The sequence below is a fragment of the Antennarius striatus genome, chromosome 16 (genome assembly GCF_040054535.1).
Source record: "Antennarius striatus isolate MH-2024 chromosome 16, ASM4005453v1, whole genome shotgun sequence".
Taxonomy (NCBI): Eukaryota; Metazoa; Chordata; class Actinopteri; order Lophiiformes; family Antennariidae; genus Antennarius; species Antennarius striatus.
In genome coordinates this window covers 21,100,327-21,113,413 of record NC_090791.1, presented here as the reverse complement: position 1 = coordinate 21,113,413, position 13,087 = coordinate 21,100,327, and the positions used below count along the sequence as shown (strand labels likewise).

General features: G+C 46.0%; 1 protein-coding gene across 1 annotated transcript in view; it reads right to left on the bottom strand.

Moving 5' to 3' along the window:
• Positions 1 to 2,873: 2,873 nt before the first annotated feature.
• The window catches only part of igf2bp1 (insulin-like growth factor 2 mRNA binding protein 1), a 45,552-nt gene continuing 35,338 nt past the window's right edge, over positions 2,874 to 13,087 (bottom strand). Inside the window, exons 6-15 of the mRNA XM_068337225.1 lie at positions 10,604 to 10,897; positions 9,650 to 9,784; positions 9,417 to 9,539; positions 9,117 to 9,252; positions 5,087 to 5,209; positions 4,831 to 4,947; positions 4,492 to 4,566; positions 4,257 to 4,388; positions 4,063 to 4,176; positions 2,874 to 3,138 (exon numbers count right to left, since the gene is read on the bottom strand). Of these exons, the coding sequence (XP_068193326.1) occupies positions 2,992 to 3,138; positions 4,063 to 4,176; positions 4,257 to 4,388; positions 4,492 to 4,566; positions 4,831 to 4,947; positions 5,087 to 5,209; positions 9,117 to 9,252; positions 9,417 to 9,539; positions 9,650 to 9,784; positions 10,604 to 10,897 (1,396 nt within the window). The 3' untranslated portion in view covers positions 2,874 to 2,991. The remainder of the gene's footprint in view (positions 3,139 to 4,062; positions 4,177 to 4,256; positions 4,389 to 4,491; positions 4,567 to 4,830; positions 4,948 to 5,086; positions 5,210 to 9,116; positions 9,253 to 9,416; positions 9,540 to 9,649; positions 9,785 to 10,603; positions 10,898 to 13,087) is intronic.

Here is a 13,087-nt window from a genome sequence, read left to right as displayed (position 1 = left end):
GTTCAGCAGCACCACCCCTGTGAATGGGGGTTGATCTGTGAAGTTACCCCTCTGGACAAAAATGGAAGCATACACGTAGAGTCCAATTCTCCCTTTCTGATGGTGAGCTGGGGGGGTTGCTAATGGAGACTGGCGGTGGGCGTCGCCCAGTGCAGGTAAGACATGACAAAGGTGTGAATTATGTGGCAGTGTCCTTCAGCGACTCGCCTTCTTGCACCGTCGTTCCTGTCTGCAGCTTCTCCCACTCTAGATTTTTAATGCTTTTTTCTCCAAAAGTACAAAAGTATTGTGATCACATTTTTCACAGCGTATATACATGTTTTAATCTGTTACCGGCTGTGTTGATGTTGTCTTTAGACTATCTTGCTTCTTTTTTGCTCCCATTTTTTCAAAGGTTCTTGTGTTTCTCCCTCCATCAGGTGAAACAGACGGAGGCCCATAGGTTCATGTCCTACCTTTTTCTGCTTTTTCTTAAGTTTCACATCCCCTGACAAAAATGAACATTTAAAACCAGTGAACACACACAGACAGACAAAGCACACGCGTGGCCAACAGGGAGCGTCTGAGGTGTTGTGGTCAGTGCACATGTGTTAGGTTTTCACATTCGGAGCTGGTTGAAATGGTTCGCTGTCCTGGACCACTGCTGCCGTTCCAGCTCTGATCTGCTCTACCTCCAGAAGAGAAAGGTCGAGGAAGACGGGGCGACCTTTGGCCTAAACGCTCACTCTCATATGTCTCCATTTGTGGGGGAGAAATTTAACTTCTCTAATATTTGGCGCTTCATGATGATGTCATGGCAATAAGGCAGGAAAAGGAGGTCCTTCAGGGTACAAAGTGGGCCACAAAACTGGCTAGCCATAATTTCAAAATGCGACCTGAGAAGAAATTGCCCCCCCACCCCCTGATGACATGATGAGAGCTGTAAAAAGAGCACTGGTGGCTGCTGCAGTCACCGTCAGTGCATCAGGACTTGTTCTCGAGGTAACACCACTCCCCATTGGTCCACTCTCTGTTTTACACAAGCAGTGCATCAGTCACACTTCAGAAAGATGGGGGGGTCTGCTCCCTCACATTAAAAAAAGGCAAAATGGCACTCTACCCTCTTCCCATCCAGACCACCTAGGGAGGAAACACCCCCCCCTCATCATTCTGAGCTCATTCAACCAGCATAACACAAAAAACAGAAAAAAATAGCCAAAGCATCAAGACAATAACCAAAAAAAAATTTTTTTTCTTTAAAAAAATAAAAAATATTCAGGACTATCAGCTCTTCATTTCTTTTTTTCTTGTTATATAAAACACCAGCAAGCAAAAAAAGTTAGGAATACTGAGGTAACTTTACCCTGAGGTAGGCTTTTTTTAATTTCTTCTCTAATCTGTTCTAATCTTGGCAGAGCGTCCAGACTGTAGACCCCGCCCCCTCATTATCATATGCAGGCGGGGTCTGGAGGCTCCACCCACAGGCCTTTGGCAGATTGAGAGAGAGAACAAGGAAGCCACTCCCCTTCGTCCTGATTGTACCTCTCTAGGCTCAAGGCAAGGAGCTGTGGAAGACTGAGCCCAGGCCAACCCTCTGCTTCATGAATACAAGCATCAGAGGCCGTGTTTGTCCAATATCACAGACATTAACGCAGGACGTGTTGGACGGACCCCCCCTCTGAGGAGACCCACATCTCGTCCGACGACGGCCGTTTGTATCCACTGCTGGAATGAAGCAGCGCAGAGAGTCTATTCATGCAGCCAATGTTCACACCTGTCTCACTGCCTCCATACATCACCTGAGGGGCCGGGTTAACTCACATATCATATATATATAATATATATAAAATATGCCATTGAAGGTGCGGGTCGCTCTTCACCTGCCGCTGCCGGCTGGTAGAGCTGCTCTGCAGCGGTTTCACATGTATGAGCGGAGCCACTGCAATAGAACTGCAGGGCCAGCTGCGACCCCCGCCACCTTCACTGTCTCTTGCTGCACCTTCCGCCACACGACAACATGTGGGAGGGGGGCTCAGTGCCCCCAGCCTCTGGCCCTACGTAGGCTACATTATACTACATATCTTAGCCACGAGACTGGGAAATGCACAGAAGAGCCCTTTGAAAAGGCAAGGCGGCCAGACACAGCATTCAACATTTACATGAAGATTATATATTTACAACCTCACATTGTTCTTCTAATCTCTCCGCTATTCAGAGAGGTCTTTAAAGAGCAGTGTTAACGTCTGCGGCCCCTCTTCTAGACTCTCATTGGCCAAGAGGTGTAGCGTGGGATGGGTTAGAACCAGACCCCGCCCACTCCCAGTGTGCCTCTGCAGCGGCTTCCTTGTTCCCTCCCCCGGCTCCACCTCACTGCATTCCATCAATAATAGCTCTGAATAAAACATTTCTATACATATATCTCTATGTTTAAAAAACCACCTTAAAATATAGGACTGACTGCAGATGGCTGGCGAGGTCCGTAGGGGGCGACAGAGGGACACACAGGCCTCTGCTAGTAAAGAATTGTCCGGCCAGCACCCCTCCCTGCAGAAGGTGGAACACGTGGGACAGGTGTGAACAACAGGTGTGAGGCTCCGCCCTCGCTGTCACAGTAACGTCGGCCATGTTGATTGAACCTGTCTCCTGTTCCAGCTGCAGCAGGTGAGGGGCTGCTCCTGCCCCAGTGAGGGGCACCGTGAGGACCCCCTCTCCCTCCCCCACCCTTTCCTCCATCCCACCATCCCCAGTCAGTCTCTCTAGTGGCCTGGCTTCTGCTTTCTGTTCTCACGCTTCCTTTATCTTAATCCTCTTTTTCATTTCGTCTTTTGATTTCCTCTTCCTCTCTAGCTTCCGGGCGTACTCCTCCCTCTCCATATCGCTCCCTGTCTATCGCTGGGTCCGTGAATCGCTCTCCTGTATCAGTCTGTCTGTCTGCATGTGTCTGTCTGTCTCGTCTGTCCGTCAGGCGGGGGTGGGGTGGCGGGACGCGGCGTGAGGATGGCGTGGCTACCCTCACTTCCTGCGCTGGTGGTCCTGAGTCAGGCCCTGGGTGGGGCTACCCATCTCCGTGAAGCCCTGGGGGTTGGGGCCGGAGCCCATCCCACCTTTCTGTGGCTGCTTCACCTGCGTCAGGATGTCCCGAATCTTCCTCTGAGCCAGCTGGAAGACACGGGACAGACGGGGGGGGGGGGTGAGTAAAAGCACACCTGCATTCAGGAATGTCAGTAAGACGACTGAAAACAAGACAACTGAAAACAAGGCGGAAAGAAAGGACAGCACATCAGTTCTTCTTCAGTTCTTCATCAGAACTGAAGAAGACTCTTGAATGAGAGGAGAAACGTCTTCAAGAAACTTTCTTGGTGATGGACACATCCAGCTTTGATGATGGACACATCCTTGTGTGACTCAACTAAACTGTAGTTTGTTTTAGAACCAACTCCAGGACGGAGACTTGTTTCCTTGACCCACCTCTGTCCCCAGTGTATGTCTCTTTCCCAACCAACAGGTCAAGGCGGATGACCCCCCTCCAGAGTCTGGGTCCTGCCCGGAGTTTCTTCCTCATTGAGGGAGATTTCCCCCCCACCGTCACTTACACTTGCTCTGGAGGGCATTGTTGGCTTTCTGTCTGTTGAGCGCTTTGAAACGTCTGCAGATGTGATTCAGAGCTAAATAAATGAAGGTCGATTGATAGATTGTCCCGTTTGGGGTCACTACAGCGTGTCATCCTTTCTCCATTTTAGATGAATGCCCATATTTGTTTGGCATTCATCCAGGCTTTGGACCGGCCCCGCAGAGGGGCCCCCCCAGGGGATTGAACCTGGGGGGGGGGCATATATGCCAGGCATGCACTCTACCACTGATTTACACCCCCCAGTTGGGTGAACACTACCCAACTCTAATGACATTTTGTGTTTTGTTTGAAACTTCTGGGTTATTGCCACTTCGGAAGAGTTGTGGAAGAATGGCGTCTGCACAGGAAATACATTCCACAGCCTTCAAATGAAGCAACGTTCTCTGATGTGACAGAGTTGGACCTGATGTGGTTCTGGTATAGTATTAGTACATGTTCTACAGGACGCATACCTGGCTGGCGTAGAAATGTCCGTTAATCTTGACGATGACCTGGTCGTTCTCATCAGGAGTCTGTTCCCGGGGAACCACCACCTCCGCTGCTGTGAGGTTCTGCAGCTCGTTCACCTGCAGGCCAGACGCCTCAGTGAGCAGCCTGTTTCCTGTGGCCTTACAAGGGACTGAGGTGTGCACTTCAGGTGGCTTACCGTCTTGCCTCCCTTTCCAATGACTCGTCCAGCGGCGGCAGCGGCCATTTTGATATGAGTTTCCAGTTTGACCTCCTCCTTTGGCCCAAAGAAGTTCTCCTCCTTCAGCTTGCCGTAGATTCTGCCCTGAGCCTTCAGGATGGAGACACAGAGGTTGTTTTTGTGCTCAGTCCATCAGTGGTCAATAAATGGCATCTGTCTGTTAATCAGCCGGGGGTGTCTCGGTGGACTATACCTTAAACTGAGCCTCGGGGGGTCCTGTGACAATTACCATCCTCATTTTGGAATCTGGGGCTTCAGCTGGGGCGATCTGCAGGACAAGACATGTATGACTGAGCGGTAGCAGAATAAAATCATCGTATGTCCTAATTAACGCCACGCAACACTTGATGTTATTACATTACATACATGATGTTATTGTTCTTGTTCTGTTAAAAACACAGAAGACATGTTAGCAGCTGCTGCTGTGAGCACCCCCACGTCTCCAGAGCTCCACTCCAGATTGTAATCAGATTACAGAGTGGTGACATCTAGGGGGTACGTCCATCTCCATTCACACGTGTGATGTTCACACCTTGATGGAGGCCCCGGCGAAGCGGCTCAGCTGCTTGATGTGCTGTCCTTTCTTTCCGATGATGGCCCCCACTGCCTGTGCTGGGATGTACACGTGGACGGTCTCCTGCTCTGGAGCCTGGACACACAGAGGTAAAGTCCCCCCCATCATGAGTCCAGGGCAGCTGGTGGAACTCATGTCCAGGAGACTCTGGTCCTGGGCTCTTTGCTGGGACCAGGGTATGTCAGAGGGTAGTTTATACAGCAGGTATTCTTACCCCAAAGCAACCATAGGGGGCAGCAGACGTTGTGTTCCCAGGAGGGGGTGGGGGCATGTTGGAGGACGAAGGAAAGAGGCCTAGAGCCCCAAGGTTGAGTCCAGGGATCAGATGGGTCTGTTGCTATGGAGACAAAGCCTGCAGGTTATAAACCATCTGGACATTTAAGGTATTTGTTTTTGTTTCTTGGAGGGAGGGGGCATCATTGTGAAATGTGTGAATGAGGCTCAATTTCTTATTAAAGGCAAAAGGAGTCACATCACTGACTGATAGCAAACTTAGTCACGACTAAGACTGTGTGTGTGTGTGTGTGTGTGTGTGTGTGTGTGTGTGTGTGTGTGTGTGTGTGTGTGTGTGTGTGTGTGTGTGTGTGTGTGTGTGTGTGTGTGTCTTTATGTCTTCATGGTTAACTTCCAACTTTCTGCAAGAGCAGACGTCTTTCTTCTGTCCCTTCTTGTCACTATCTCTCACTATCTCTCCTAATGTCACTATCTCTCCTAATCTCACTATCTCTCACTATCTCTCACTATCTCTCACTATCTCTCCTAATCTCACTATCTCTCCTAATCTCACTATCTCTCACTATCTCTCACTATCTCTCACTATCTCTGTAACTCATACTCAGTATGAGTTAGAGAAGTATGACAATAAAAAAATGAAAGGAGCTCTGGTCTCTTCTGTGGATGAGTAAAGGAGTGACTTTAATAAGTTCAGGAGTGACTTTGATAAGAAGTTGGAAGAAAAGCTGAAACCAGTATAGTCCACATGGAAAAAATGAAGGAAGACATGAAGAAAATGCAGAAACACACAGATGAAAAAAAAATGTCTCAGAACAGGGACAACAGAGAATGGAGGATTTGGAACAAAGCTTTGGTATAAATGATGTGATCATCACTGGAATCAAACCAAGCTCCGTACTAACACTCATGCTGTCCAGAGAGGGAACTGAACACAGCGCTGACACCGAGACTCTGGAGCAACAAGTGAGTTCTTTGAGGGATCTGGAGATAACTATAGATCAGACCAGATGGAGACATGTTACCCATCACCATCTGGAGGTAGGAGACCATCTCAGTGTGATCAAATTCAACAATCGTAAACACAAGATTGTTCTCCTGAAACAAGGCTTCAAACTGCAAGGAGAAAATGTCTCCATTAATGAGAATCTCACTAAAAAGAATGAGCTGATGGACCAACACCTGGACCAACACCTGGACCAACACCTGGACCAACACCTGGACCAACACCTGGACCAACAACTGGACCAACACCTGGACCAACACCTGGACCAACAACTGGACCAATACCTGGACCAACACCTGGACCAACACCTGGACCAACAACTGCAGGATCTTCATCAGAACAAAGGGGCTTTCTCCGGACCAGATGAAAACAATGGTGATCAAAAATATGGAAGATTTAGAGAAATTCAACCAGTAAGGTATGACTAAAAATAAAGTCTGTAACTTCAACACCGCAGAGAACAGCCACCTCTGTATTGTCTGAAGAAATGAAAGATCTGATACAGAGAACTGCTGATCAAGATAATCTGTAGTTGAAAACCGATCACTTTGTGGATTATACCCTGTCTGACCCAAATGGAATTATTGCAACAGAGTCACTTCAATAGTGGAGCTCTAACCCAACATTGGACACATCAAGGATTCCATAGAACGGTTGAAAAACCATTGAACATCAATAATGTCAGGAACACGGATTAATGAACACAAAGACATTGATTTCTGATTGGAGGGATAACATTCAGTTTGAGACTTTAAAGAGCATGTTGATATCTGTTGATAATGTAATAGCATGTGTAGCTGTTAAAGTGTGTGTGACAAAGTGGTTCATTCTAGTGTAAACTCTGTCTGCTGGGGTTAATATGATCATTATATTCTGGTGGAGAACACTGTAAGGTCAACTTCCTGTTTGACCATAATGATGTTAACGAGGCTAATATCTGGAAGTGGATCAGAGTATGAACGTCTGTCAAAACTCCCTGGATGAACTGGTTGAGATGTTTGTTGATTCTGGGGGAATTTCACAAGCCTAATGTCTTCTACCCATCAGCCTTCTATTTTTCGAACGTTGTTGTTGATGTTGTAAATATGATGAAGGTGTGAAGTCTGTTATATTAACATGTCTGGAAAAAAATATACTAAATAAACAAAAAAATGAAACATAAATCATTTCCTCGATTCAGTTTAAGTAATATTTTCAGTATTTCTTTGTTAGGGTTAAATATCTTTTCCTTAGTTTGTTCAATGACTCGGGGGGTGCGAACTAGTCAGCTGGCACGGTGCAAACCACGGCCTGATTTTGGCAAAACCATCTGATAGTTTTCCTCCTGAGGAGACTTGAATGGTCGTATTTTATAAATCTTTTATTGTGTCCATTTTAACCTTTGGTTTTATCTCTCGGTTTGGGAACGCAGAGGAGAAATGGTTTTGCTCTGTGGTCAGTCCTGTCTAACCCTGACCATCGGCTCTCTCATCAATGACTTCTTCCATCAGAGGAGACGCAGGTTCTCCAGGGGTAAAAGCCCCCGGCAGAAGTTTTCATTTGTTCACAGTGCAAAGAATGTGATTAATTTGAACTACAGGTATAGCTGGACTGCACAGCAGCATTTTATTCATTTATTTTAAGGCATGCTCTCACTAGTTTATTCTGGATTCATTGTAGTCATTGTATTCTTTCTCTGGTGTGACAGTGATCCCTCGTTCCTCGCGGTTAACGCGTTCCAGGAACCACACGCGATTGAAGAATCCGCGATGGAGATCATGATCTATTTATCTTATTATTTAGGGTAATGTAAACGTTTCTGAACCCCCCCATCCTGTATTACCTTTCAAACACTGACAGACTGTTTAAAACACTTTTGTGTCTCACGGAAGTCAGAGACTCACAGAACGTGAGCCAATAGAAAGTCAGCCAATAGGATGCGCGTACAGTATCACGTGACTACCTACTAAAAATCCACGATGAGGTGAAGTCATGAGTGTTGATGCGTGAATGCGCACCATGTTTTTGTTCTTCAGTGTCCTGTTCTGCTGCAAATCCATTTACTGTTGAGGGACAGTAAAGCTCTGAGCTGAGCAGACAGGATCTGGCCCTGGAGCAGAGGAACTGAACTTCAGCAACACGTTTGATGAGTTGTGTTGTAAACGTCTGCTACCAACAGACACCGTGTTTCATTCTGCTGCGCTGATCTCCCTGTTTCCGTCCTGGACTGTGAAACGGATTTCTAATTTTTACTTGGGGGGGAGGGCATGAGTGTTTAAATGGATCCGTTGTGTTATTATTTTAAATCCTCTTTCTGTCTTGCTAGACTAGTGCTTTACCACTAGAAGTCCACTGGACTCACCACAGGGGGTAATTCCAGAATCACCAAGGAATGGGATTAAGTGATGTGTTTACCCCCCACCCCCACAGTCAGAATGAATTAACCTGGGTTTGCTGGGGCCTAGAAATCATGCTCCATGTCATTCCATCCCGCTTCAAAGCGGTGATGTAATGTCAGTGTTCATGTGTTCATTCGTTAGTCCAACAAATATCTTCACAACCGTTCAGATACAAAGAGGAAACTAAAAGCACAGTACTCAGGCAGGAGAGGGGATGAAAATGAGATGATGACCTTGACCTTGCGAAAACTAGGTCAAGGTCAAATTTTCATTTTTATACCTTTTTAGGTACACATCTCTGAAACCTGATGAGATATCATCAAAAAACGTATAAATATGAAATGAAAAGCCAAATACTCAATATTACAGAATGGAATTCATTGCTGTGACCATTATGAGGGTAGGTCAGGGTAAAATGTTGAATTCAGGGGTGTCACGGGAGTCTCTGACTGCCTTGTCTCTGTGGTGGCTGAAGCCAGTTAGCGTCTCATACCTGGTCTATGGAACACTGGTATTCTCAGCAGAAGCTGGTTGGTGGACTCATAACCATCTCATCTACACTTGCTTGAGCCAATGGGATGTGACTAGCTACATTTGCTGGCAGCGACTGGGTCGACAGAGACACTCACGTTCATGGCAGCGATGTCGTTCTCGTAGGCCTCTCTGAGCTTCTTCATGACCTCCACCTCAGCCAGACAGCAGCCGTCGATGGAGCCTTTGACTGTGATGGTTCTCTCAGGATTGTACAGCGTCAGGTCCTGAAGACTGCACACATCAGAAGGAGAGAGGTTAGAGTCTACAGCTGCTCGTCTGGCATTGGGTCAGTCTGTCCGTCCCATTGACGGCTGTAATACCAACCCAAACCCAACTTATGGTCCTGGTTCTCAGAACGGCACGAGGCCCTGCAGAGAGCTCGGCTTGAGTCTTACGAGGAGATGGTGATCTTGCAGTCCGTGTCCTGTTCCACTTTCTTCAGGTTGCGTCCCTCCTTCCCGATCAGGCGTCCCACAAAGTTGTTGTGAGCCAGGATCTTCAGAGGAACCTCGTCAGCGCTGTGAACAGAAACCACTGGTCATTGAACTGAACGCGTCAGTTTGACATGAAGGATGTCTTCAGGGTTCCTCCTGGCATGTTGGACACCTGGCTGAGGGTTCAAACCTACGTCTTGGTGTCTTTAGCTTCCTGCTGCATGATGTCCAGGATCATGCGACAGGCGGCCGAGCAGCCCTCGGGGGTGGAGTGGATGCTGATCGGCTTCTCGGCGGCGCCTGCGTTCTCCTTGCGGTGCACATCGATCCTTGATGAGGAAAGAGAGGGATTGGATTATTAAGGAGTTCCTGAAGAGAGGTTCTTCCTGGACCGTGGTAATAACTGAGACGCTGAAGCGAACTCAAAGTCTACTATTCATGATGTGCAGTTAAAGTTAAACTGTCTAAAGCCCAGGTTCTAAAGCATTTCAGGGGTTGTTCTAAGATGGGAACACAGGTAATGTGTTTTTCTGTGTTTTTATTGTGTGACATGAAATAGACCAGTGCTTCTCAAGTATTTTCTGTTTAGCCCCCCCCCCCCAGCAAGAAGAAAAAGCAGTCCATCCCCCCCACTCTCCGCTGCGACAATAAATGATATCATTTGTCTATAATATTGTTTATAGTGCACCTCCACATAACATTAAAAAAAAAAATTATAAAATTATATGTAGTTCAATTTATAACAAAGAATAATTTGATTAACATTATTTTTGAATCTATAGCAGAAAAGATTTTAAGTGCATCCATTTGCCCGAAATTTAAAAAAAAATCCTTGTTCAAACATTTTTGACGAACTTATTGCACCATTAGATACTGAAAAATAAAATCAAATAAAATCAATAAATAATAAATTCAGTTCAGAAACATTAACTGAGGAGAACAATATATAAAACACTTTATCCTACAAAACAAAAATCAATAAAACAATTTGTGCTGATTTATTTTTATCAAAATAGGGAAGTCAGGGTTAACATCTACAATGAGTTCATTCAGGTAATCACACACACCCCTCACCCCCCCAAAGTAGTGGGGTGCACCCCACTATTTCAGAAATGCTGAATTAGACCAATCAGAGAGCGGCGTCTTACTTGCTCCCTGTCTGCTTGGTGATGTTGCGAATGGTGGCCCCCTCCTTGCCGATGATGGCCCCCACGTACTGCGTGGGGACCAGCAGTCTCAGGGGGATGTCGGCGTGTGGAGGTTTGGAGGGCATGCCAGAGCTTGGAGAGCCGCCGCGGGGGCCCCCCCGGGGCCCGTAGCCAGGACGCCGGCTGTATTCAGAGCCCCGCTGGCCCCCCTCCAGCTCCGAGCTCTCATCAGGGATGTAGGAGACGCGGAGCGCGTTGTTCTCAAACTGATACCCGTTCAGCTTCTGGATGGCTCTGTGAGGGACGACAGGGGGGTCACACCTTTAGGGGCCTCAGAGATGTGGATCAGATCCGGAGATTACTGGACTGAACTTTGGTCTCTTTACGTTATATAACTATTAATCTGCCCACAGGAAACACACGCGTGGTCACATGACGGTAACAGAGACTCACTGCTCACCTCGTGTCTGTGCCAAAGGTCACAGACAAGATCCAGAAAAGTCTCTAAAGAAAGTCTAGTCTCCATGCAGCACAGAGCAGCTGGTCCAACTGGAACCAGTTTACCCTCACTGGGACCAGAACCACTGACTGGTCACCATCAACGTGAAATAAATTATAAAAATTATAAAAATTGAAGTCATTCAATATCAGAACAATCAGGAATCAATAAATCACTAAAAGACCAACAATAAATGATAATAATGATGATAATAATGACAACAAAAATAAAAATAATAATAATAACAACAACAACAACAACAACAACAACAATAATAATAATAATAATAATAATAATAATAATAATAATAATAATAAATAAAGCCCTTTCCAAAATGCTAGTGTTTTTTGGATTTTGTACACACCAAAGCTTTCCATACATTCCACTTCCTACTGTTTCTGAATGTATCACCAGTAATTTTTCATATATTCATTTACTTGGTTAATTTTTTTCTGACATGTTATTATAACAGACTTCACACCTTCATCATATTTACAACATCAAGAACCACAACATCCGAAAAAAAGGGCTGATGGGTAGAAGCCATTGGCTTGTGAAATTCCCATCCCCTACATCATCCACAAACATCTCATTAGAATATGTAATCAACAAACTCCGACATTATAAGTCTTCAACCAGCTCATACATTGAATTCTGACAGATGTTCATACCCTTATCCACTTCCAGATATTAGCCTTTACCCTAGAGTATAACCATGTTTACGTTCTTCCTAGGAACACAAGGTTTGTTAACATCATGGATAGTCAAACAGGAAGTTGACCTTACCAGTGTTCTCCACAAGAATATAATGATCATATTAACCTCCCTCAGCAGACAGCGTTCATACAAGAATTAACCAGTTTGTTACACGTTAACAGTTTCACATGGTATTATATTGTCAGAAGATATCAACATGATCTTTAAGGTCGCAAGTTAATGTTATCCCATGTTATCACAAATACATGTTTGTTTTGTTCATTAGTCCATGTTTCTGACATCAACGATTTTGATTTTTTCGACTGTTCCCATGAAATACTTGACGTGTCCAAAATCGTAGAGCTCCACTATTGAAGTGACTCTGTTGTACTGATCTCTGCTGTAGTAACAACTCCTGTCCGTCTTTATTGATCATATTTCACCAACTCCTCTGCACTCCTGATCCCCATTGTTTTCATCTGGTCTGGAGAAAGCCCCTTTGTTCTGAAGAAGATCCTGCAGGTGTTGGTTCAGGTGTTGGTCCAGTTGTTGGTCCAGGTGTTGGTCCAGGTGTTGATCCGGGTGTTGGTCCAGTTGTTGGTCCAGGTGTTGATCCGGGTGTTGGTCCAGGTGTTGGTCCAGTTGTTGGTCCAGGTGTTTGTCCAGGTGTTGGTCCAGGTGTTGGTCCGGGTGTTGATCCGGGTGTTGGTCCAGGTGTTGGTCCAGGTGTTGGTCCAGGTGTTGGTCCAGGTGTTGATCCGGGTGTTGGTCCAGGTGTTGGTCCAGGTGTTGGTCCAGGTGTTGTACCGGGTGTTGGTCCAGGTGTTGGTCCAGGTGTTGGTCCAGTTGTTGGTCCAGGTGTTTGTCCAGGTGTTGGTCCAGGTGTTGGTCCAGGTGTTGTCCATCAGTCCATTCTTCTTCAGTTGTCGAGCTTTTTTAGCGATATCAGCATTCTTTTAGTGAGATTCTCATTGATGGAGACATTTTCTCCTTTCAGTTTGAAGCCTTGTTTCAGAAGAGCTATCTTCTGTTTACGATTGTTCAATTTTATCACACTGCAGGTGGTCTCCTACCTCCAGATGGTGATGGGTAACATGTCTCAATCTGGTCTGATCTATAGTCATCTCTAGATCCCTCAGTTGAGAACTCACTTGTTGCTCCAGAGATTTGATGTCAGCGCTAGCCATAGCATTTCTGTAATCCCTCAGCTTGATGTTGATTCCAGTGATGATCACATCATTTATACGAATGCTTTGTTCCAAATCATCCATTCTTTGTTGTCCCTGTTC